A 26,062-nucleotide genomic window follows, 5' to 3' on the forward strand; every position below is an offset into this window, starting at 1 on the left:
GAGCAGTTGCCATACCAGGCAGGGATGCTCTCAAAGGTGCAGCTGTAGAACCTTTTGAGGATCGGAGGACCCGTGCCAAATCTTTTCAGTCTCCTAAGGGGGAATAGGTTTTGTCATGCCCTCTTCACGACTGTCTTGGTGTGCTTGGACCATGGTAGTTTGTTGGTGATGTGGACACCAAGGAACTTGAAGCTCTCAACCTGCTCCACTATAGCCCAGTCGATGAGAATGGGGGCGTGCTCGGTCCTCCTTTTCCTGTAGTCCACAATCATCTCCTTTGCCTAAATCACGTTGAGGGGGAGGTTGAGGTCTCTGACCTCCTCCCTATAGGCTGTCTTGTCGTTGTCGGTGATCAGGCTTACCACTGTTGTGTCGTCGGCAAACTTAATGATGGTGTTGGAGTTGTGCCTGGCCGTGCATGAGTGAACAGGGAGTACAGGAGGGGACTAAGCACACACCCCTGAGGGGCCCACATGTTGAGGATCAGCGTGGCGGATGTGTTGGTACCTACCCTTACCACCTGGGGGCAGCCCGTCAGTAAATCCAGGATCCAGTTGCAGAGGAAGGTGTTTAGTTCCAGGGTCCTTAGCTTAGTGATGAGCTGTGAGGGCACTATGTTGTTGAACGCTGAGCTGTAGTCCAATGAATAGCATTCTCACATAGGTATTCCTTTTGTCCAGGTGTGAAAGTGCAGTGTGGAGTGCAATAGAGATTGCATCATCTGTGGATCTTTTGGGGTGGTATGCAAATTGGAGTGGGTCTAGGGTTTCTGGGATAATGGTGTTGATGTGACACATGACCAGCCTTTCAAAGCACTTCATGGCTATAGACGTGAGTGCTACGGGTCAGTAGTCATTTAGGCAGGTCTCCTTAGTGTTCTTGGGCACAGGGACTATGGTGGTCTGCTTAAAACTTGTTGGTATTACAGTCTCAGTCAGGGAGAATTTGAAAATGTCAGTGAAGACACTTGCCAGTTGGTCAGCGCATGCTCGGAGTACACGTCCTGGTAATCCGTCTGGCCCTGCGGCCTTGTGAATGTTGACCTGTTTAAAGGTCTTACTCACATCGGCTGCGGCGGGTGTGAATACATAGTCGTCCAGAACAGCTGATGCTCTCATGCATGTTTCAGTGTTACTTGCCTCGAAGCGAGCATAGAAGTAATTTAGCTCATCTGGTAGGCTTGTGTCACTGGGCAGCTCTCGGCTGTGCTTCCCTTTGTAGTCTGTAATGGTTTGCAAGCCCTTCCACATCCGACAAGCGTCGGAGCCGGTGTAGAACGACTCGATCTTAGTCCGGTATTGACGCTTTGCATCAGACAATATGATGTTGAAATTACATCCAGCAGCACAGTTGGTGAACTACAAACTCTAGCCTCTAAAGGCACGTATAGATCTGAAAGCATTGGATGCGGCAGATGTGGGAAATGTTCTCAAAAATCGACCTGACCTAACCTATCCAGTCTGGGTTCATGGTTAAGTGCAGCTATGGTTCAGTGGTTGTTGTGTGGTCAAAGTGGTGGTGGTTGAAAGCCCAGCTCAGCCCCTCTAATCAGGGTGTATGCCTCCTGCTGCCATCCAGACGGGCACACGGCCCACCACACAGTCTGGCTTCTCTCTGTTTATCTCAGACCTGGGTGTCTGGAAACACTGCCGGGGGAAGAGGGGGGAGTGAGCGAGAGAGGGAAATAAGAAAATAATGAAAGAAGTGATTCAGCCACAGCAGAGAGAGAGAGTCGGCAGCGAGAGGGAGAAAATGAGAAACTCAGACACTGACACATAGCCTGACCCAGACGGTCTTTTCATGAAAACAGGACAGTAAACGTATTGTTATGTTTCAGGTTGGGTAGAAGTAGAGAAGGGTCATCGTCAGTCGGCTGTATCCAGGCCAATAGCTTTCTAAATTGAGTTAGCGATCCTGCTCACTGGTTCAGTACCTGCAGCTTGTTTTAGGGTCACTAACTCTATGGGATGTGACAAGACTTTGTCTTTAATTGAATGTATCTGTTGATTCCCGATGCCTTGTGGCTGATGAATTGTGTTACTGCTGATCGGTATAGGGTATTGTAACAGAAGCCAGAAGTTAGCGCTAGCATCGCCCGCTAAAATGATTACTCTATTGATGTGGCTCACTCTTGTGTTCTGTGTAGTCATCCATCCAGATAAAAGTCCTTCTGTGGTGAGTTAGCCAGCTGAGCTGAAGCCTAATAGGATTTCCAGGTGCACCGGACACACACACACCCTCCACTCTCTCTGCCTTATTAAGTAGACCTGACTGAACATCAGTCATTGCCCTGCAGATCACCACAAGGTGCTAAGGCCCTGAACACGCTGTATGCTGCCTGCACCTGGCAATTAATCAGGATATGAGATACCCGGCACCTGGTGGAATATAAATAATATATATTAATAATAATATATACCATTTAGCAGACACTTTAATCCAAAGCGACTTCCAGTCATGAGTGCATACATTGTCCATACAATACATACTGTATATTGTCCATAAATGTCCATACAATACCTACATCCACCCCCAGGATCCATTATAGCCCTGAAATGAATTGAATTATGACTCACTGTTGTGAGTGGCACTGTGACTATAGATTTAAGACCCTGATATCCAAGATATCCCAGTGCATCGTTCATGGGGGAGATGTGTGACAAACTGAATCTTTCTATTAGATTTGAACTGAGGAAATTGAAGGTATAATACAGTCTTCTCTGTGCCAGCTGAGGCTGTAGGTGTGGCTGTGGGGGTACATCACGGCTGCTACAGCACCTGCTCCGGCTTCACTGACTGCCGACAGCCAAAAGCGAACACACACACACCTGATGTTTTCTACTCTGGCCCTGATCAGACGCACGCATGCGAACGCGTGCACATACACACACACAAGCACGCACTCTATAAATATATATATATCTTTCTTTCCATCTTTCCTCGCTTAAAGCCCTCACACCACTAAATCATCTTGTTCCCCTCAGGCTGAGGCTGGACTGAGCCAGAGATGGATGGCCTCACTAATCTCTGTTCTCTCTCTCTCTGTTCTGCGCACTGCTAACGTCTAATAACCCCTGCCTCTTCTTCCTCTCCCTTCCTGTTCTCTCAGATGGGATGCTTCCTGTAACCACACTCGTCTTGAGTGATGAGGAAAATGTACTTTGTCTTTTGTGTGTCCTTAAGTGACATTGTGCCTTAGTGCGCACACACATACATACCTACAGTGCATTCAGAAAGTATTCAGACCCCTTGACTTTTTACACATTTTGTTACGTTACAGCCTTATTCTAAAATTGATTAAATCGTTTTCCCCCCCCTCATCAATCTACACACAATACCCCATAATGACAAAGCAAAAACAGGTGTTTAAAATGTTTGCAAATGTATAAAAAAATTTAAAACCAAGGCCCTTCTCCCCCGATTGCTCGGTTTGGCTGAGTCTTGGTTCCAAACTTCTTCCATTTAAGAATGATGGAGGCCACTGTGTTCTTCGGGGACATTCACTGCTGCAGAAATCTGTGCCTCGACACAATCCTGTCTCGGAGCTCTACGGATCATTCCTTCGACCTCATGGCTTGGCTTTTGCTCTGACATGGACTGTCAACTGTGAGACCTTATATAGACAGGTTTGTGCCTTTCCAAATCATGTCCAGTCAATTGAATTTACCACAGGTGGACTCCAATCAAGTTGTAGAAACATCAAGGATGATCAATGGAAACAGGATGCACCTGAGCTCAATTTCGAGTCTCCTAGCAAAGGATCTGAATACTTATGTAAATAAGGTATTTCAGTTTTTTATTTTTAACAAATGTAAAAAAAAAAAATTAAAAACTGTTTTCGCTTTGTCATTATGAGGTATTGTGTGTAGATTGATGAGGATTTTTTAAAAATGTAATCCATTTTCGAATAAGGCTGTAATGTAACAAAATGTGGAAAAAGTCAATGCGTCTGAATACTTTCTGAATGCACCGTATGTACACACACACAGGGCCAGCCCTATCCACTAAGCGACATAAAATCCCAAATATTTTTTTTATTATACATTTTTATTATTAAAATATAAACACAACATGGAACAATTTCAAAGATTTTCCTGATTTACAGTTCATATAAATTCATTAGGCCCTAATGTATGTATTTCACATGACTGGGAAAACAGATATGGATATGTTGGTATCTGAAAAAAAAAAAAAAAAAAGTAGGGGCGTGGATCAGAAAACCAGTCAGTATCTGGTGTGACCACCATTTGCCTCATGCAGTGCGACACATCTTCTTCGCATAGAGTTTATCAGGCTGTTGATTGGTCTGTGGAATGTTGTCCTACTCTTCAATGGATGTGCGAAGTTGCTGGATGTTGAAGGGAACTGGAACACGCTGTTGTACACGTCGATCCAGAGCATCCCAAACATAATCAATGGGTGACATGTCTGGTGAGTATGCAGGCCATGGAAGAACTGGGACATTTTCAGCTTCCAGGAATTGTGTACAGATCCTTGTGACATGGAGCCGTGCATTATCATGCTGAAACATGAGGTGATGGTGGTAGATGAATGGCACGACAATGTGCCTCAGGATCTCGTCTCAGTTTCTCTGTGCATTCAAATTGCCATCGATAAAATGCAATCGTGTTCGTTGTCCGTAGGTTAAGCCTGCCCATACCATAACCCCACCTCCAGTATGGGGCACTCTGTTCACAATGTTGACATCAGCAAACCACCCGCCCACACGACACCTTACACGCTGTCTGCCATCTGCTCGGTACAATTGAAACCGGGATTCATCCGTGAAGAGCACACTTCTCCAGCGTGCCAGTGGTCATCGAAGGTGAGCATTTACTCTCTGAAGTCAGTTACGACGCCAAACTGCAGTCAGGTCAAGACCCTGGTGAGGACGACGAGCACACAGATGAGCTTCCCTGAGACGGTTTCTGACAGTTTGTGCAGAAATTCTTTTGTTGTGCAATCCCACAGATTCATAAGCTGTCCGGGTGGCGTGTCTCAGACGATCCCGCTGGTGACGAAGCCGGATGTGCAGGTCCTGGGCTGGCATGGTTACATGTGGTCTGTGGTTGTGAGGCGGGTTGGATGTACTGCCAAATTTTCAAAAGTGATGTTGGAGGAGACTTATGGTACAGAAATGTACATTAAATTCGCTGACAGCTCTGGTGGACATTTCTGCAGTCAGCATGCCAATTGCACGCTCCCTCTTGACATGAAACATCTGTAGCATTGTATTGTGGGACAAAACTGCCCATTTTAGAGTGGCCTTAACTGCCCCCAGCACAAGGTGCACCTGTGTTATGTTTTTTAATCTGCTTTTTGATATGCCACACCTGTCAGGTGGATGTATTATCTTGGCAAAGGAGAAATATTCACTAACAGGGATGTTAACAAATTTGTGCACAAAATTTCAGAGAAATAAGCATTTTGCACTTATGGAAAATCTCTGGGATCTTTTATGTCAGCTCATGAAACAATTTACATGTTACGTTTTATATTTTTGATCAATATATTTATTGTTTAGAAACTGTCTGGGTCTCAACGTACTGTTGAGAGATAGAATAGTAAAATACACAAGGTGCAATTTCAAAATCAGCATTCTCCATTGAAATCTTACATTAACGTTCAAATTATTTCACAATACTGATGACACATCGGCTCCTAGAGAGATATTACCATCTATGGCTGCAAATATTGAGGTGGCTTATTTTAATGCTCATCCAATAAAAATGCCCCCCAAAAAAATCACAGATTTCGCACATCATTGCACACGTTAGGCTACACACAATGAAATGTATTGAGACAAATTACAGACAGCAGCCTACAAGTAGCAAAATATAACTCAATTGATTGAACATGAAATGCATTTCAATATGATTGAAATAGGCCTATAGCCTACCGTTTATATTGGAATGCAGTCATCTCTGTTTTCATTTGAAGCATATTTTTATACGTTTCTGGTTTGTATCCATTGCAAGACTTTAACGTTGTATTTGTACTCAACATTGTTCTGAAGATATCGGCGGTCACAGAGAGACGAATAAACCATGTGATTCTATGTTTAGCGAGGATCTTCTGTGTATAAAGTGACGCACATCTGTTCTGAGTGGTCATCGACAGGCGTTTAGATTACAGCGTTTTGTGAAGTGCAACGTTAATAATGATACTTTAAGGGAAACAGTTTGGAGATTTAACAATGCTCTTGTGAAGAGTCTAACGATGAACTTAGCCTTAAGATGCTTTTGGGAAACCGCCAATTGATTTTGTTAGTCACTCTCACTCAGATATTAACAAGGCATACGTCATGACAAAATGTGTAGAATCGCAGGAAATTAGCTTTAAAACTGCAAACATTTCTCTTCACACCATGGCTAAATGTGTAGAATTACTCGAAATTAGCTGCAAATGTTTCTCTCTGCCCCATGGCGGAATGAGTAGAATTGCATGATAATCATTATATAATTGCTACATTTTCTCTCTATTCCATTTCTCAAGAGGGGGGACACTAAAATGTTTTGCCTGTGATGTGGGGGGGGCTTTGCTAAATGGCGTATAAAAGGCTAGGACCAGCCCTGCATACGCACACTAGTGCATACAAACACCTGCACACATAGCTGGATCAATAGTCAAACATCCCGAGATCTGAAGAGGTTGCAGCATTAGCTAAATGAAGGAATACTGATGACTCTACCAGTGTTTCTCAAACTCAGTGCTCGGGACCCCAAGGGGTGCATGTTTTGTTTGAGTTTGGGAAACACTGCACTAGGCTCCATGATTTGTAACCCAGGAATTTGTGCTCAGCAGAGGAAGCAACTCCACAGCTTTTCTCATCAGAGTCTCTAAGTGCTGCTTAACTCCAATATTCTATTTCCCCGGTCGCCTTTATTCTTATGACCAAACCCTTTTTGCTGTTACACCACTTAATCACATTTAATGTCATTATGAGCTTATCTTAACGCTAATGCAAGGTTCTACAGGGAGAAATTAAGAAGACAGGCTGTGTGTGTGTGTGTGTGTGTGTGTGTGTGTGTGTGTGTGTGTGTGTGTGAGAGAGAAAAAACATGAGAACGAGAGAACATACTGTGTCACCACACGCTCCTCCATTTTAACTTGTTTCTCTTTTACCACATGTGATGTGGCTATTCTCTGATGTGTTGGGTCAGATCAGGACAGAAAAGAGGGCAGTGGAGGTTGAGAGAGGAAATAGGACAGAGAAGAGGAACAGAGAGAAAGACAGAGGAGGGACACCAGGTTTAATAGCACACACTTCCTAAACCCAGAGGCCCAACATCGCGAGACTTCCGAGAACGCTTCCGTAGCAGACTCCGCTGACCAGACAGGGTCGATGAGAGAATTTTTAAAATGATTCCTTAGTTTATACTTTTCTGGAAATCTAAAGGCACAACCTAGATTAGAGTCAATGTCTTAAGTAGTTGAACATGTTATTACTCCAACCTCGTGAAAGTGACAAGCTGACACCTTTTCATTTGTCAAAAACAAAATATATCGAAGGAATGCCTTTTGATTTAATGGCATGCACATGCGCAGTTCGTCACGAGACGACCGTTAGTCCCGGTGACATGTTTCTGCGCATGAGTTTAGCGAGCCAACGTCACCATGACATCGCCTACAAGCGTGATTTGGGATTTCTATTGGAGAAGCAGTTTCTACAGTCGTGGCCAAAAGTTTTGAGAATGACACAAATATACATTTTCACAAAGTCTGCTGCCTCCATGATGGCAATTTGCATATACTCCAGAATGTTATGAAGAGTGGTCAGATGAATTGCAAAGTCCCTCTTTGCCATGCAACTGAACTGAATCCCCAAAAAACATTTCCACTGCATTTCAGCCCTGCCACAAAAGGACCAGCTGACATCATGTCAGTGATTCTCTCGTTAACACAGGTGTGAGTGTTGACGAGGACAAGGCTGGAGATCACTCTGTCATGCTGATTGAGTTCAAATAACAGACTGGAAGCTTCAAAAGGAGGGTGGTGCTTGGAATCATTGTTCTTCCTCTGTCAACCATGGTTACCTGCAAGGAAACACGTGTCGTCATCATTGCTTTGCACAAAAAGGGTTTCACAGGCAAGGATATTGCTGCCAGTAAGATTGCACCTAAACAACCATTTATCGGATCATCAAGAACTTCAAGGAGAGCGGTTCAAATGTTGTGAAGAAGGCTTCAGGGCGCCCAAGAAAGTCCAGCAAGCACCAGGACCGTCTCCTAAAGTTGATTCAGCTGCGGGATCGGGGCACCAGAGAAGCCACTTCTCTCCAGGAAAAACATCAGGGACAGACTGATATTCTGCAAAAGGTACAGGGATTGGACTGCTGAGGACTGGGTTAAGTCATTTTCTCTGATGAATCCCCTTTCCGATTGTTTGGGGCATCCAGAGAAGACAAGGTGAGCACTACCATCAGTCCTGTGTCATGCCAACAGTAAAGCATCCTTAGACCATTCATGTGTGGGGTTGCTTCTCAGCCAAGGGAGTGGGCTCACTCACAATTTTGCCTAAGAACACAGCCATGAAGAAAGAATGGTACCAACGCATCCTCCGAGAGCAACTTCTCCTAACCATCCAGGAACAGTTTGGTGACGAACAATGCCTTTTCCAGCATGATGGAGCACCTTGCCATAAGGCAAAAGTGATAACTAAGTGGCTTGGGGAACAAAACATCGATATTTTGGGTCCATGGCCAGGAAACTGTCCAGACCTTAATCCCATTGAGAATTTGTGGTCAATCCTCAAGAGGCGGGTGGACAAACAAAAACCCACAAATTCTGACAAACTCCAAGCATTGATTATGCAAGAATGGGCTGCCATCAGTCAGGATGTGGCCCAGAAGTTAATTGACAGCATGCCACGGCGGATTGCAGAGGTCTTGAAAAAGAAGGGTCAACACTGCAGATATTGACTTTTTGCATCAACTTCATGTAATTGTCAATAAAAGCCACTTATGAAATGCTTGTAATTATACTTCAGTATTCCATAGTAACATCTGACAAAAATATCTAGACACTGAAGCAGCAAACTTTGTGGAAATTAATATTTGTGTCATTCTCAAAACATTTGGCCACGACTGTACATTAGCATCATTACTAGTACTGGGTGGGGGTCTGGGGTTTGCACTATTGTTCAGAGTAATGTCAATCTCTTTAGATTTATGATGTTGCTAGAAGTATGACAATTTCTCCCTGCAAACCTTTCTGTCCTTTCGTGTTGACTCCCACTGCCACCGAGTGATGGTTGAATGGTATCCTGAATAAAGCACAGCTGCGCCTCGATCCAGTCAGTGAGGGAGGTCACTGTCAGCTCCACTGGGCAATCAACACACACACACACTGAAGAACACACAGTGCACTGTAGAACATACACAAGGAAAGACACATACAGTAGTCCACTGAAGGACTTTGGATGCATGACTGTATGATTCCTTATGGTCATGCTGACATTGACACGTGGTTTTAACACTTTGAAGACGGCATCCGTTCAGTTGGTGCTTATTGTTGTGGTAATCCACATACAGCCAAGGGATTAGGCTGTATGGGATGTTGGATTTGGGAAAGTGGAGAGTTATCAAGCTCAACAAAAAAGCCTTTAAATGTATGTCTCTTCTGTCACGTACTGTAAATGTGTACATAATACGACACCTAAACCAGTCTATATGAACAGGGGTAAATTGTATGAGCTCCTTTCTTGAGCTGTCGGGGCAAACCGCCTTGCTTTTTACAGGATCCTTAGAAAAAAAACTGCTGTCTGTTACTTGAAATACCTGGACTCTGCATGTCCCCATTATGTAGTTTATATATGGCTTATAAGTGAAAACTTGCCCTAAACCACAGAATACGTGAAAACACACTAATTTTCATAAGTACTGGGCTTTAATTGATCTTGGTTTTTCAATGTTTCATTCTACATTTAAACAAAGAAAAAAGTGATGTTGCTTGTGAGGAAAAACAACAAAGCACCGCGTCTTCAGCAAATGGCGCAAAGTCTTTGGCCGGCTCTAAGGTTTAATGAGGTGTGTTTGTCAGGGACATTTGTAGCACAGTAGGGAAGCCACTTTTGGCTCCAAAAGAAAATTGGTTCGATCAGAATTAACAACCTGGTAATTTGTGTGTATCCAGTTAGGTTGTGAAAGGTTTGAACAGAATAGCGAGCTGGCTAACATAGCTCTCCTCAGAAATGAACCAAAAGGGAATACTTGACATTGCTCTGAAATTATTTGGCATCCATTGAAGTTAAACTGACTGTGTTTGTAATTCAGGGAACAAAGTTGATCATGGAAACGAAACAAAAATAAACATTCAGATTGGGTCCATTTGCCAGCCAAATGGTGGAAGGTTGCAAGCAGGAGCAGTGCTGTAGTAAATCTAATTGTGGGCGTGCGGAATACAGGACCCGTCTGTAACGACTGTGGCTCTGCCCTCACCTCACTCATCTGATCCATCTGGAACATCCTAACATCTCTATTGACGAGGATACGATATGTAAAACACTAAATAAGAATGGTATTAATAGGAGGACACCACGGAAGAAGCCATTGCTGCAAGTCTGAAGTTCGCAAAAGAGCACCTGGATGTTCCACAGCCCTTCTGGAAAAATATTCTGTGGACAGATTAAACTGAAGTTGAGTTGTTTGGAAGGAACACACTCCACTATGTGTGGAGAAAAAAAGGCCCAGCACACCAACACCAAAACCTCATCCCAACTGTAAAGTATGGTGGAGGGAGCGTCATGGTTTGGGGCTGCTTTGCTGCCTCAGGGCCTGGACAGCTTGCTATCATCGATGGATGAATTCCCTAGTTTATTAAGACATTTTGCAGGAGAATGTAAGGCTATCTGTCCACAAATTGAAGCTCAACAGAAGTTGGGTGATGGAACAGGACAACAACCTAAAACACAGAAGTAAATCAACCACAGAATGGCTACAACAGAAGAAAATACACCTTCTGGAGTGGCCCAGTCAGAGTCCTGACCTCAACCCGATTGAGATGCTGTGGCATGAACTCGAGAGCAATTCACACCAGACATCCTAAGAATATTGCTGAACTGAAACTGTTTTGTAAAGATGACTGGTCCAAAATTCCTCCTAACCGTTGTGCAGGTCTGATCTGCAATGTTTGGTTGAGGTTTTTGCTGCCAAAGTAGGGTCAACCAGTTATTAAATCCAAGTGTTCACATACTTTTCCCACCCGTACTGTGAATGTTTACATGTTCTGTTCAATAAAGACATGAAAATGCATAATTGTTTGTGCGTTATTAGTTTAAACAGACTGTGTTTGTCTATTGTTGTGACTTAGATGAAGATCAGATCAAATTTGATGACCAATTTATGCCGAAATGCAGGTAATTACAATGGGTTCACATACTTTTTGAAAGACTATAGTACTAATGTGTGTTTTCTGTTCACTGGGAACATGAACTACAGGGAGTTCTGTCTCATTATTGACCCAGCTAAAGAGATACAATAAGTTATATTGAATTCTGTCGACCCAGCACACTCAATATGGGTGCAATTTGGCCTGGTCTAGATGCCATGACCAGGGGTCTTGGATTCTGTATGCTCTACACTGCTTCCTAGTGGTGATAGCTCCTCACTACCAAGAGAACTGTACACAGTGGGGTAGGATGATGTTTCCCAGACTAACACAGATCTTAGGTCAGTTTTATGCCCCCCCACCCACCCTACCCTAATGGTTAAGGTTAGGATTGGGTGAGGGTTAGCAACATCTAACCAAGGTGACAAGGGTAAGTTTTACATTTTAGTTAGGTGTACAGGCAGTGACCAAGGATCAATTATACTCCATAGCTTACTGTAAAAGTACTATAGCCCTATTATAAGAGCAGCCATCCAACATCGTGGATAAAGGTGATCTTTGTAAAGACCATCATGTGTCAGTGAGCCAGGCGGTCTGCCCCAGGCTAGCCCTGGGTGACAGCTGTGATGCTCTATTGGCTGAGCTAAATGCCAAAAGCCCTGTTGGACGAGGTGGGTTTTAACACAGTGATCCTAGAGCCACAAGAGAAGGAAATGCTGGGCCAACCTTTAGCATTCAACTAGTTACAGTGAAATTAAGGTTCTGGTTATGATGAAAGAAGGTTATGTTTATGATGCCTGTGTGTTGTTAGCCTGCAGGCTATTTATTTTCTTTGGATGGTGTTTTTTTCACCATCTGTTTTGTTGGTTAGGAGATGTGAATGTGGCGTTGTCTGCAAGGGTGATAGCGTTTGAAATGCTTTCAACATATGACTTTCAGCTGCTGAGGACCTGAAATAACTATTAAAGCGTTTCGTCATAAGATGTAAGTCTGAATAAGGTTTGACATCAGAGACAAACTCCTTAGTCATTGTTGAGCTGCCAAGGGGCTCGATTCAATCCGTAGCACATTGTAGTTAAAAGTCATTTCCAATTGATCCGACATATGCAGCGTTCACCTTGAATGCAATCTCTGCAACTGTGGGAACATTGCCTTTAATTGTGAATCGCGCTATAAAGCAGATCTTCAGCGCCATGGATTGAATTGAGTCCTAATGCTGTTACGTGCTTTAGATTGTCTCTGTAGTCACAAATGGAGAATGAAGAAGAGATTATTTGTGCTCCTTTTATATTGTATGTGTGTGAGCAAAGCATCAGCTGACATATAGATTATGCTGAAAACAAAAATACTCCTGCTGGCAACACAAATGTCACCTTAGAGGCAAACACGTGATGCAATACATGGGCAAGTAGCAGTGACACACCCGCGTGCGAACACGCACACACATACAGTGGGGGGGGAAAGTATTTGATCCCCTACTGATTTTGTACGTTTGCCCACTGACAAAGAAAGGATCAGTCTATAATTTTAATGGTAGGTTTATTTGAACAGTGAGAGACAGAATAACAACAAAAATATCCAGAAAAACGCATGTCAAAAATGTTATAAATTGATTTGCATTTTAATGAGGGAAATAAGTATTTGACCCCCTCTCAATCAGAAAGATTTCTGTCTCCCAGGTGTCTTTTATACAGGTAACGAGCTGAGATTAGGAGCACACTCTTAAAGGGAGTGCTCCTAACCGCAGCTTGTTACCTGTAAAAAAGACAATCAATGAATCAGATTCCAAACTCTCCACCATGGCCAAGACCAAAGAGCTCTCCAAGGATGTCAGGGACAAGATTGTAGACCTACACAAGGCTGGAATGGGCTACAAGACCATCGCCAAGCAGCTTGGTGAGAAGGTGACAATATTTGGTGCGATTATTCGAAATGGAAGAAACACAAAAGAACTGTCAATATCCCTCGGCCTGGGGCTCCATGCAAGATTTCACCTCGTGGAGTTGCAATGATCATGAGAATGGTGAGGAATCAACCCAGAACTACACGGGAGGATCTTGTTAATGATCTCAAGGCAGCTGGGACCATAGTCACCAAGAAAACAATTGGTAACACACTCCGCCGTGAAGGACTGAAATCCTGCAGCGCCCGCAAGGTCCCCCTGCTCAAGAATACATATACATGCCCGTCTGAAGTTTGCCAATGAACATCTGAATGACTCAGAGGACAACTGGTGAAAGTGTTGTGGTCAGATGAGACCAAAATGGAGCTCTTTGACATCAACTGAACTCGCCGTGTTTGGAGGAGGAGGAATGCTGCCTACCCCAAGAACACCATCTCCACCGTCAAACATGGAGGTGGAAACAATATGCTTTGGGGGTGTTTTTCTGCTAAGGGGACAGGACAACTTCACCATGAAAATGGGTCGTGGATGGGTATTCCAGCATGACAATGACCCAAAACACACGGCCAAGGCAACAAAGGAGGGGCTCAAGAAGAAGCACATTAAAGTCCTGGAGTGGCCTAGCCAGTCTCCAGACCTTAATCCCATAGAAAATCTGTGGAGGGAGCTGAAGGTTCGAGTTGCCAAACGTCAGCCTCGAAACCTTAATGACTTGGAGAAGATCTGCAAAGAGTGGGACAAAATCCCTCCTGAGATGTGTGCAAACCTGGTGGCCAACTACAAGAAACGTCTGACCTCTGTGATTGCCAACAAGGGTTTTGCCACCAAGTACTAAGTCATGTTTTGCAGAGGGGTCAAATACTTATTTCCCTCATTAAGATAAATCATTTTATAACATTTTTGACATGCGTTTTTCAAGATTTTTTTGTTGTTATTCTGTCTCTCACTGTTCAAATAAACCTACTATTAAAATTATAGACTGATCACTTCTTTGTAAGTGGGCAAACGTACAAAATCAGCAGGGGATCAAATGCTTTTTTCCCCCACTGTAAACTGACTGTTAGCTCTATAGCTGGAGAGCAGAATGGTCAACTGGATGAAATGGATTCGATCCTGCTGCTTCCACAGTATATTGATGGAAATGATCTTTCCCTCCTTCTCTTCCTCTCTCTCTGCTGAACTCTGCAAACTAAATTAATCTATGTTGTCTTGGTAACACATGAACATTTTGTTTATCTGCGAACATTTGGGCAAATAGGACATCGACATTACTGACTGTTGTTATTAGAATGTTGTGACTGCATCGATCAATTCTCACTCTAATAAAATGTGTTAAATTATTACACCTTATAAACATGTCCATTTAGATATGCTATCATACAATATGCTTCGATTATAATGTTCTCCATCGTAGTCAGAGAAAGTTGTGATGTAGTACTCCAGCTCTCCACCAGGTGTCCCTAGTGTGATAAGGAATACTGTACTTTCTGTGTGCCTACAGCAGCTCACGTGCAGACAACACAAGCCATTTTTTTTGTTGCCTTATAGGATCTGTTCACGTAGTGGATGAGAGGGGACATATCAGTAGCAGTGTCCCTGTCACCTGTCCAAGGCCAAGCCCCACTGTGACACACACAGCCAGACTAAAACCTGACTGGCCAAACCAGCAGCAAACCAGCAGGCCTACCTCCCTCGCTCTGATACAGCAGCATTAGTCACACAGCCAGCACGCACAGAATGACAAATAGCACAGAATGACAAATAGCACAGAATGACAAATAGCACAGAATGACAAATAGCACAGAAACAATGCATCCAGAATTCACACACACATAAATGAGGCACATACTGCACACAAACACACACACGCACTCAGGCAAGCACATGCAGTGCCATGTAGCTACGGTAGGATCGGTTTTCAATGCTCCTCTTCCCTCTCTGGTTTAACGAGCACACCCCAGTATTATGACATCAGTTTACAGTCTGTTTCAACTGTAAGCCTTGACATATACCCGTTTCAGAACCATGCAACTACCTAATTCATAATTGACCATGCAGCGGTTCAAATCCAAGTGTAAATGCCGTTTATCAAACTCCAGGTGGTGCTATGGTCAGATGACATGAAAATAGAGCTCTTTGGCCACACACACCAATGGTGGCTTTGGTGTCGAAAAACAGAAGCCTATGCAAAAAAGTATCTCATACCTAGGGTAAAATATGGTGGTGCATCTTTGATGTTATGGGGCTATTTTGCTTCCACTGGTACTGTGACCCTTGTTAAGGTCAGCGGCATCATGAACTTTACCAGGTACCATGACATTTTAACCAAAACCTGGTTGCCTCTGCCAGGAGGCTGGCAGTTGGCCGCAAGTGGATCTTCCAGCAAGACAACAACCCCAAGCTCACATCAACATCCACAAAGAAATAGTTAATTGAAAGAAAGTCTCTGGACTTGAACCCCATTGAAAACCTGTGGTTTGAATTGAAGAGGGCCGTCCATAAGAGCAGATGAAGGATATCAAGGATCTGGAAAGATTCTGTATGGAGGAACAGTCTGAGATCCCTCCAAATTTCTTCTGTAATCTCATTAAACATTTTAGAAAAATACTGTGTCGCTAACCTCGCAAGGTTAGGGTGCTGCAGTACTGAAAAAAAGGGGTGCCAATAATCTTGACTCCTATCTTTTTTTTAATTACTTGTTAAATCTCTTTCTCTGAGCAATTTATGTTAGTAAAAAATTAGCATAACTCAGTATTTGTATTATTTATTATATACAGTTGTTTTTGCTCATCTTTATCAAGGGTGCCAATCATTTTGTTCCTGACAGTACCTCTTTCAGAGCCATGTAAATACCTACATCATAAACTTAAACTTGGTACCGTCTTTACGCTCAAAGGAAAGACTTCAGGCCTCAGACAATCCCCAACCAAGCATTTCATCTAACACGCAACACAGCAACATATGTTTGAGGTTTATTTCCAGTTTGCTGAGAGATGCATAAACAGTGCTGCCGTACAGTATATCATTGAATTGTGATTGACTGAATCTGATTGATGATGCTAATGCTTTTGCTCTGTGTTGTGTTTCCCTTACAGTAAAGTGGAGACAGCAGCCATTGAGACAGAGCTGCTGAGGGACTACAGGTTTGGCCAGCAGCAGCTCATAGAGATCTGGGGGCACGCCTGTGCCATCGCCATCACCAAGGTATGTACCCCTTATCCCCCTATTCTCTCGCCAAGAATCACCTTTTTTGGGACCATTCATCCATTCATTCATCCATCCATCCCTCATTCCCCAGATTCTGATGCTGTTCCACCTAATAGTATTTCAAAACCATGCAACGTTCTAATAGCTGGTGATGTACAGTAGGAACTGTGAAGAGATTTAGGGAACACACAGGGACTGTTCTGTTCTCTGTATTCTTGAAAAAACAGTGAGTGTGGGCGTTTATTTACAGTTGTGGGAGAACTGTCCCCCTCAACAATGCTGTGTCTCTGCTCCATAAACCCTGAGGCACATCAGAGCCTCTGTTCACTATCTGGCCTGATTGTCTGATGAGAGACTGATCTGCTCAGCTGGGAGCTAGTCTGGCAAGTCCACATGCCCCTTATCAGACCTGTGTGTGTGTGTGTGTGTGTGTGTGTGTGTGTGTGTGTGTGTGTGTGTGTGTGTGTGTGTGTGTGTGTGTGTGTGTGTGTTAGCACGTGTATGTGTCTGCTTATGTATCATGTGTCTGTTTTTAGCTTGTGTTTGTCTGGTTGTATGTGTGTGTGTTCGCCTCTGTGGGTAATGAGTATGTGTGTAAGTTCTCCAAGTCAGACTGCCTGTAGTCAGCGGTAGCAGCAGCAGTGTCTGGAGTGTGTCTCTGTGGAGCTGTCAGGAACACACGTGGTTCCTTTGACCAGACGGTTGATTGGTTTAACCCTGCGGTCGTTTGCTCCACGGGCACCCAGTGTGGTGTGATAAATGTTCCCTGAGATTCCAGACATATGAGACACTTTCCTTTCAGAGAGAGAGAAAGTCTGATTACCTCAACCACATCCCCTTACCACCATTATCACCAGCAGCCAATGGTCCATGGCCAGAGCGGACACAGCCGCAGCACACATACCGTAGCTAGACAAACAGCGCCTGGCTCGGCCCGGATCGGCCTGGGGCTTCTGCACCCACATGCATGACATCACTGTTATTCAAGAATAAGTGCAGTAGTAGGGCTTTGTGATTTCACTGCAGTCGTTGCAGTTGCCAGATAGATTAATTTCTCACCAAGTAATCCCCCCCATACGTCCAAAGACATCCAATCCCCCCGGCAGCAACCACACGGGCCATGACGGGTCCATCTCCGGTGTGTTCCTCTGTGATCTGGGCTGGAGTGCGTGTTGAGCGGCACCTGTGTTCAGCCTGGGTTGGGATAGCAGGCAGAAGCCTTTCAACACCTGGGGAGACAAATAATGTTCCGCTTCCACGGCGCAGTAAACGCTGGAGTCTGTTGTCCCTGGGTTCCTGTTCTGTCTACTCAGGATGTGTTCAATATGTCAACGTGTCCGTCGTAAAACATATTCATTATCCTGCGCAGCTTTCATTAATAGTGTGTGGCCGTATTTATGTGTGTGTGTGTGCATCCTTGTGTATGTATTTTTCTTACACTTTATAATTTTTACAAATAATTCTTATTTATTTATTCCTATTTTAGCCCCTTTTTCTCCCCAATTTCTGACTTGTCTCATCGCTGCAACTCCCCAACAGGCTCGGAAGGTGAAGGTCGAGTCACGCATCCTCCAAAACATGACGGCCCGCTTAACCCGGAAGCCAGCCGCACCAATGTGTCGGAGGAAACATCGTTCAACTGACGACCGAGGTGAGCCTGCAGGCACCCGGCTCGCAACAAGGAGTCGCTAGAGCTCGATGAGCCAAGTAAAGCCTCCACGGCCCCGGAGGGTATAGGCCCACCCACTGGGGAGCCAGGCCCAGCCAATCAGAATGAGTTTTCCTCCTCAAAAGGGCTTTATTACAGACAGAAATACTCCTCAGTTTCATCAGCAGTCTGGGTGGCTGGTCTCAGACGATCCCGCAGTTGACGAAGCCATATGTGGAAGTCTTGGGCTGGCGTGGTTACATGTGGTCTGCGGTTGTGCGCCAGTTGGACGTACTGCTAAAATCTCTATGACAACGTTGGAGGCGGCTTATGGTAGAGAAAGGAACATTATATTGTCTGGCAACAGCTCTGGTGGATAGTCCTGCAGTCAGCATGCCAATTACACGCTCCCTCAAAACTTGAGACATCTGTGACATTGTGTTGTGTGACACAACTGCACATTTTAGTGTGGCCTTTTATTGTCCCCAGCACAAGGTGCACATGTGTAATGATCAGGCGGAGTTCCTCTGTCCAGTGTCTGCGTTCTTTTGCCCATCTTAATCTTTTATTTTTATTGGCCAGTCTGAGATATGGCTTTTTCTTTGCAACTCTGCCTAGAAGGCCAGCATCCCGGAGTCGCCTCTTCACTGTTGACGTTGAGACCGGTGTTTTGCGGGTACTATTTAATGAAGCTGCCAGTTGAGGACTTGTGAGGCGTCTGTTTCTCAAACTAGACACTCTAATGTACTTGTCCTCTTGCTCAGTTGTGCACCGGTGCCTCCCACTCCTCTTTCTATTTTGGTTAGAGCCAGTTTGCGCTGTTCTGTGAAGGGAGTAGTACACAGCATTGTATGAGATCTTCAGTTTCTTGGCAATTTCTCGCATAGAATAGCCTTCATTTCTCAGAACAAAAATAGACTGATGAGTTTTCAGAAGAAAGTTATGTTTCTGGCCATTTTGAGCCTGTAATCGAACCCACAAATGCTGATGCTCCAGATACTCAACTAGTCTAAAGAAGGCCCGTTTTATTGCTTTTTTAATCAGTACAACAGTTTTCAGCTGTGCTAACATAACTGCAAAAGGGTTTTCTAATGATCAATTAGCATTTTAAAATGATAAACTTGGATTAGCTAACATAACGTGCCAGGAGGATGGTTGCTGATAATGGGCCTCTGTACGCCTATGTAGATATTCCATTAATCAGCTGTTTCCAGCTACAATAGTCATTTACAACATTAACAATGTCTACACTGTATTTCTGATCAATTTGATGTTATTTTAATGGACATTTCTAAGTGACCCCAAACTTTTGAACGGTAGTTTATGTATGAAGGTATTTATGTGTGTGTGTGTGTGTGTGTGTAGTGGGACATGTGTCTATGTGTGTGTTGCAGTAGTGTGTGAATGTCAGGTTGATGAGAGCAGATGTATCTCATTACTACGGATGTCAGGGAGGCAATACAGTCATTGCTCCTGTGTGTGTGTGTGTGTGTGTGTGTATGTGTGAGGATAGGACTGAGGATCCTGGTGAGCTGACATACAGTGCATTTGGAAAGTATTCAGACCCCTTGACATTTTGTTACGTTACAGCCTTATTCTAAAATTGATTAAACAGTTTTTTGCCACCTCATCAATGTACATACAATAACTCATAATAACAAAGCAAAAACAGGTTTTTAGAAATGTTTGCAAAAAAAATGTATTGACATATCACATTAACATACAGTACCAGTCAAAAGTTTGGGGACACATACTCGTTCAAGGTTTTTTCTTTATTTTTACTATTTTCTGCAGTGTAGAATAATAGTGAAGACATCAAAACTATGAAATAACACATAAGAAAAAATATAGTACCAAAAAAGTGTTCAACAAATCAAAATATATTTGAGATTCTTTAAAGTAGCCACCCTTTGCCTTGATGACAGCTTTGCACATGCTTGGCAAGTATTCAGACACTTTACTCAGTACTTTGTGGAAGCACCTTTGGCAGGGATTACAGCCTCAAGTCTTCTTGGGTATGAAGCTTGGCACACCTATATTTGGGGAGTTTCTCCCATTCTTCTCTGCAGATCCTCTCAAGCTCTATCAGGTTGGATGGGGAGCGTCGCTGAACAGCTATTTTCAGGTCTCTCCAGAGATGTTCGATCACGTTCAAGTCCAGGCTCTGGCTGGGCAACTCAAGGACATTCAGAGATTTGTCCCAAAGCCACACCTGCATTGTCTTGGCTGTGTGCTTAGGGTCGTTGTCCTGTTGGAAGGTGAACCTTCACCCCAGTCTGAGGTCCTGAGTGCTCTGGAGTAGGTTTTCATCAAGCATCTCTCTGTACTTTGCTCCATTCATCTTTCCCTCGATCCTGACTAGTCTCCCAGTCCCTGCCGCTGAAAAACATCCCCACAGCATAATGCTGCCACCAACATGCTTCACCATAGGGATGGCGCAAAGTTTTCTCCAGACATGACCGCTTGGTATTCAGGCCAAATAGTTCAATCTTGATTCTCATGGTCTGAGAGTTCTTAAGGCCAGGCACCACAGGCAAAATCTGTAAATTTTTAGGTTTTGGGATATTTTGCAACTATAACTTCCATACTTTCATAAAATGTACAAATAAATTGGCAATAATGTATATACATACTTTATTTGTATTATTTTATCCCAACTATGTCAACTACACCTACCAAAAATGTTGTTCTTGATAGCGGTTGAAGGTCAACATGAAACTCTCCATGTTGAATAATATATCTTTTAAAGGCTTGTTTTCCGGAGAATATCGTTAGCTAGTCCATACATGGCTATATCCTTTGTAAACGTAGTGCTTCGTGCTGAAAGATGAGTAATTTTCGGACATCATATTGGTTACTGGCATTTAAAGGCCCTTTCCGGTAATCTGAAGGCCCTTTCCGGCTTCCTTGTTTGAAAATATCTCCCGCGAAGAATCCACGTAAAGAGACTAAATGAGAAAATCTCTAAGAATATACCTACAATATGTGAATAAAAATAGGCGATCTCAGTTAGCCAATGCGAGTAAAGCAGTGAATGAAATAAAAAAATTGCCTGATCAGCCAATCGAGGCAGTGGCAGTTCAGGTAGAGGAGGAAAAGGAGGTAGACCGCAGCAGCGCGTTGAGACGCAAAATAGTTGAGATGAAGATCTAGTTGATCGCTGATAGTTGTCATCAGCCAGCCAACAGTGGCTTTTATTCCACATGTCACAAATAAACCAACTTGTACATGCTTTGATTTGCCCTAAGTGTCTAAACACTGGAGTGAAAATCACCATAGACCCCACCAACCAGGGATTCTGTCATGATAGACTGTGAAGGTGATCATGATGAATTTAGGAGGAGTGTTTTACACTTCCTCCAGGCTGCAGGAGTGCTCCAGGGGAGATGTGGCATTTGATATAAATGTGAGGATGGTTCTTCTAGCCCACAAACTTGGACTTAGTTATGCAGATCTAAAGAAAATAAACAAAGTCCTAGGGATTCCTTCCTTGAGTCTCAGCTCATATCAGAGAAATTACCGGAGAGTGACACATAAATAAAAAGGGAGAGTAGCCCATTATTGCCAGGTGACTTGCTGTGTATAAATAATATTTATTTCCTTGCTCCAGCAAATGTATTCAAAGTTAATAGAACAAAGTGATAGGAAAACAACTATCCAATGAGACTGTCACATTAGCCTACAGTGTCATAGGGCTGTAGCCTAATGTGATTAGTGAAAAAAAATGGCTTTACATAAAGTAAATGTATGCTAATATTCACATTGGGTAATATGCTGATATTTAGTCCTGCAGTTATGACTGTAATGTCGACAGACATAAGTACTTTATCCCCCCCCCCCCCCCCCTCTTTAGTTGCAGACATTCAGAGAGGGCTACAGTCGATGGAGAGTGCTGCAAAGCTAATTAGAAGAGCATATGCAGATATAGAACCAGACATAGCAGAGTTGTTGGATGAGGATGCCATCATAGACCTTAATGTATCCTTTGATGGCACTTGGCTCGAGACGATTCACTTCCAACTACGGGATAGGTGTGTGCATTGGTGCTGGTACCAGCGAGCCCTAGAAAATGGTGAAGATCCACCCAGTCACAAAAATCTTAGAGGGGATAAATTTTTTAATAGAGAGGTTGCACAGAAAATGGTACCTGTAAATCATAGGATGTCAAATGATAACATCCTCAAAAGAATGTAGCACGGAGGAACCCAGAATGCAAATAGTTGTCTGAACTCTGTAATATGGTCGCGATGCCCAAAAACTGTCTTTGTGGGCAAAAGTCACATTGACGGAGCAGGCAGTATGGCAGTAACCACTGCTATATCAAATGTGATGAACAAATTGTGGTTTGACAGCACTTTGGTGACACTGGAAGCAATCAGAGAGGAGGATGTGAGGAATGTTGTGAGAGCTGATGTTGCTTCAATGGAGTGTGCCAAGCGTGGGCGCAGGTCCCATGACACAGTCAAGAGTAAAGCGGCACCAGCAACAACTCAGAGGGCCTTACATATGGGGCAGGCATAGCTGATTAATGTACTGCACATTTAAACAGTCATACAAAATCCTTGTACGTGGCAAAGTGATATGAGAATTTGCCCAAAACTGCCCAACAGACCAGTATTCAAAGCATATGCTCTATTGCTTGAAACAAATGTATTAAATGTGCTAATGTATTTGTAAAATGTATATTTGATGTTTACTTGTCAGTTTAGAAGTTATCTAAGAGTTTAATTAATGTGACAAATTAATGTGACAAAATTTAAAGTACATTTTAATTGCATTAGCATATCTTTATCAACCATTTTCTAAAAGTGACATGTTCCCTGTGCGCCAATTCATTTTTCTCAGGCTTCAAAGGACGTGCATTCACATGATTCCACACACAGGGTCTTGGGTCTTATAGTCATATTTACAGAGGCTTTTTTTTTATATCTTGTGTCATTTTGATTTTAAGTGTCATATCATGTGTTAATATGTGCAAAATATGCATCCGTCATACATGTGAAGTGTTTTTTAAATAATTTAATTAAATGACAATATTTTGATGAACTGATCTGTAAAAGTCTGACCATTTGAGTGTCTTATCACAATAAAACAAAAAACAAAAAATCTGCCTTGAAGCAATGTGTTGAATAACAGGTTAGCGCCATTTAAGGAGGGTTTGTCTATTTGCATATTTAAAATGTTTTATAAATAAAACTTGTAATACAATAATATTGTATTTATGTATACTTTCAACTGGTAATGTTTCAGTCTGATGAGAGTAAAGGGAAAAAAATCCATATTAGCCTGTGGTGCCTGGCCTTAAGGTGCCTTTTGGCAAACTCCAAGCAGGCTGTCATGTGCCTTTTACTGAATAATGGCTTCCGTCTGGCCACTCTACCATAAAGGCCTGATTGGTAGAGTACTGTAGAGATGGTGGTCCTTCTGGAAGGTTCTCCCATCTCTACAGAGGAACTCTGGAGCTCTGTCAGAGTGACCATCGGGTTCTCAGTCACTTCCTTGACCAAGGCTCTTCTCCTCTGATGCTCAGTTTGGCTGGACGGCCAGCCCAAGGAAGAGTCTTGGTTGTTCCAAACTTCTTCCATTTAAGAATAATGGAGGCCACTGTGTTCTTCGGGACCTTCAACGCTGCAGAATTTTTTTTTGTACCCTTCGCTAGATCTGTGCCTCAACACAATCCTGTCTCAGAGCTCTACGGACAATTCCTTCGACCTAATGGTTTGGTTTTTGCTCTGACATGCACTGTCATCTGTGGGACCTTATATAGACAGATGTGTGCCTTTCCAAATCATGTCCAATAAATTGAATTTACCACATGTGGACTCCAATCAAGTTGTTGAAACATGTCATGGATGATCAATGGAAACAGGATGCACCTGAGCTCAATTTCGAGTCTCCTAGCAAAGTGTCTGAATACTGATGTAAATAAGGTAACCTGTCTTCACTTTGTCATGATGGGGTATTATGGATAAATTGATGAGATTTGTACTAAAAAAAATAATTAAAATGAGAATAAGGCTGTAACGTAACAAAATGTGGAAAAAGTCAGAGTCTGAATACTTTCCAAATGCACTGTATCTGCATTCCTCCAAGCCAGGAGCTGGACAGAAGGGCCCTGACAGAGAAGCCAAACCCAGACCAGGTTATCGTGCTCCTCTAAAACTAGCTTGTTCTGGTTTCCCACTGGATGTGCATTATTGACATTAACTCAATAATATAATATGTTAATATATAATATATGCATATATAAATACAATCCTAATCCTAAAACAAGGTGAGGTAAGATGAGACAGGATGCTGCTGTAAAAGGCACTCAGGTTTCCCACTGCACAGTATATTCATATTGAATGCCACTTCCACTCCTATCAAAGATGGCCGGTCATTATATTGTGCTTATTAGCGTTAGCATTTACCTCAGGGGAACAGGTCAGAGAGGGTGTCATCACATCAACGCAGCGAGATACACACACATCAAAATCCTGTTGCACAGTGGGAGATACACCAGGAAACTGTTTCAGCCACGCAGATAAGGAAATGGAGCCTATCTCTCGCTTCCGACTCATGGGCCCGAGCTGTCATTACCATCCTTCTTCCATCTAATTTAGAGTGTATCTGCTCCCAGACAGAACATTTATGTTAGAGATAATGGCTGCTGTCTCCCCTCTCCCAGCATCATTACTGTAATTAATGCTTTCAAGTCTGTATTAATTGAATACTGCAATTAGAGTACGGCTCCATTTGTTGCCCGGTAATATACCCCTCCATTTAGAGTTCCGGTTATAGCGGCCTTTACCCAACATTTGGTTGGTTGAAGGCGTTGTGAGGTGAGACACTCTTGGCTGTGATGTAGCTAGCAACACTAGCTACATGATTCACTCCCCCACTGGTTCTATCTAGGTGTGTGTGAAGCAGAGGAGGCTGGTGGGAGGAGCTATAGGAGGATGGGCACATTATAATGGAATGGAAAAAATGGAACGGTATTGGACACATCAAACATATGGAAACCACATGTTTGTCTCCCTGTTCCATTTATTCCATTCCAGCCATTACAATAAGCCCGTTCTCCTATAGCTCCTCCCGCCAGCCTCCACTAGCGTGAGGAGGAAGATTAGACCACTTAAGTCAACAGGAAAGTGGCAGAGACCTGCTGCCTCATTTAAGGACGTGTGAGGTGATTTACTGGGATATGTGCTGTGCCCCTGTAAAACAGAGAGGTGGAGATGCCAGTGGCCTAGTGGGGAAACTCATGGCTCAGGCCTGATGGAAAGTAGTGTGTTATTTAAAGGGAGCATCCTGCGGAGTCCGCCTCTGGAATTGTTTCCATTCCTGTCAGGGTTATTTTAATGAGTTTGGGGCTGTCTGTCTTTAAAAAAAGACCTGGGTGACATTTCCCCTGGCCATGGCATGGCCTCCCTGGCACGCGAAGGAGAGAGTCTCTGACAGTGATGGAAGGTCAGCCTCGCGGATAGAATGACCTGTCCACTGGACAATGAGTCTGCTAGGCTAGTTGGTGATGTCTGTCTCACTCTCTGTCTCCCTCCCTCCCTCCATCCGTCACTCACTCAATCACCTCCCTCCAGGCCTTTCCTCTGACATCCCTGGCTAAGAAGCAGCCGACAGTGTTGGTGGTCTGTGGTCCTGACCAGAATGGCTCCATCGGCCTGGTGTGTGCCCGCCACCTGCGCATATTCGTAAGTATACCACAATAGACTTCACCCGCCAGCCATCACACACACATGGCCATGTGGACAATATCAGAAAACAGTTTAATTGCAGTATTAGGAGATTTTCATTTAAACTCCTATAAATAGTAATCTGAGTCATGATTAATTGATCCATTACGGGATTGAAAATGTCAATGACATCATTCCATTGTGACCCTCATTAAATAACGTTACCCTCGTTAAATACTGTCTGGTTACAGTTGGCAGGGGTAATGTAACATGATGTCATGGTCACATTAGTTTGCATGACTGT

The 26,062-nt window shown here is 43.4% G+C and overlaps 1 protein-coding gene across 1 annotated transcript in view; it reads left to right on the forward strand.

Annotated features, from left to right (window-relative positions):
• The window catches only part of LOC106613737 (yjeF N-terminal domain-containing 3), a 77,348-nt gene that overhangs the window by 45,904 nt on the left and 5,382 nt on the right, over positions 1-26,062 (forward strand). Inside the window, exons 3-4 of the mRNA XM_014216300.2 lie at positions 16,326-16,434; positions 25,666-25,776. Of these exons, the coding sequence (XP_014071775.2) occupies positions 16,326-16,434; positions 25,666-25,776 (220 nt within the window). The remainder of the gene's footprint in view (positions 1-16,325; positions 16,435-25,665; positions 25,777-26,062) is intronic.

The sequence above is a fragment of the Salmo salar genome, chromosome ssa10, assembly GCF_905237065.1.
Source record: "Salmo salar chromosome ssa10, Ssal_v3.1, whole genome shotgun sequence".
NCBI classification, from domain to species: domain Eukaryota; kingdom Metazoa; phylum Chordata; class Actinopteri; order Salmoniformes; family Salmonidae; genus Salmo; species Salmo salar.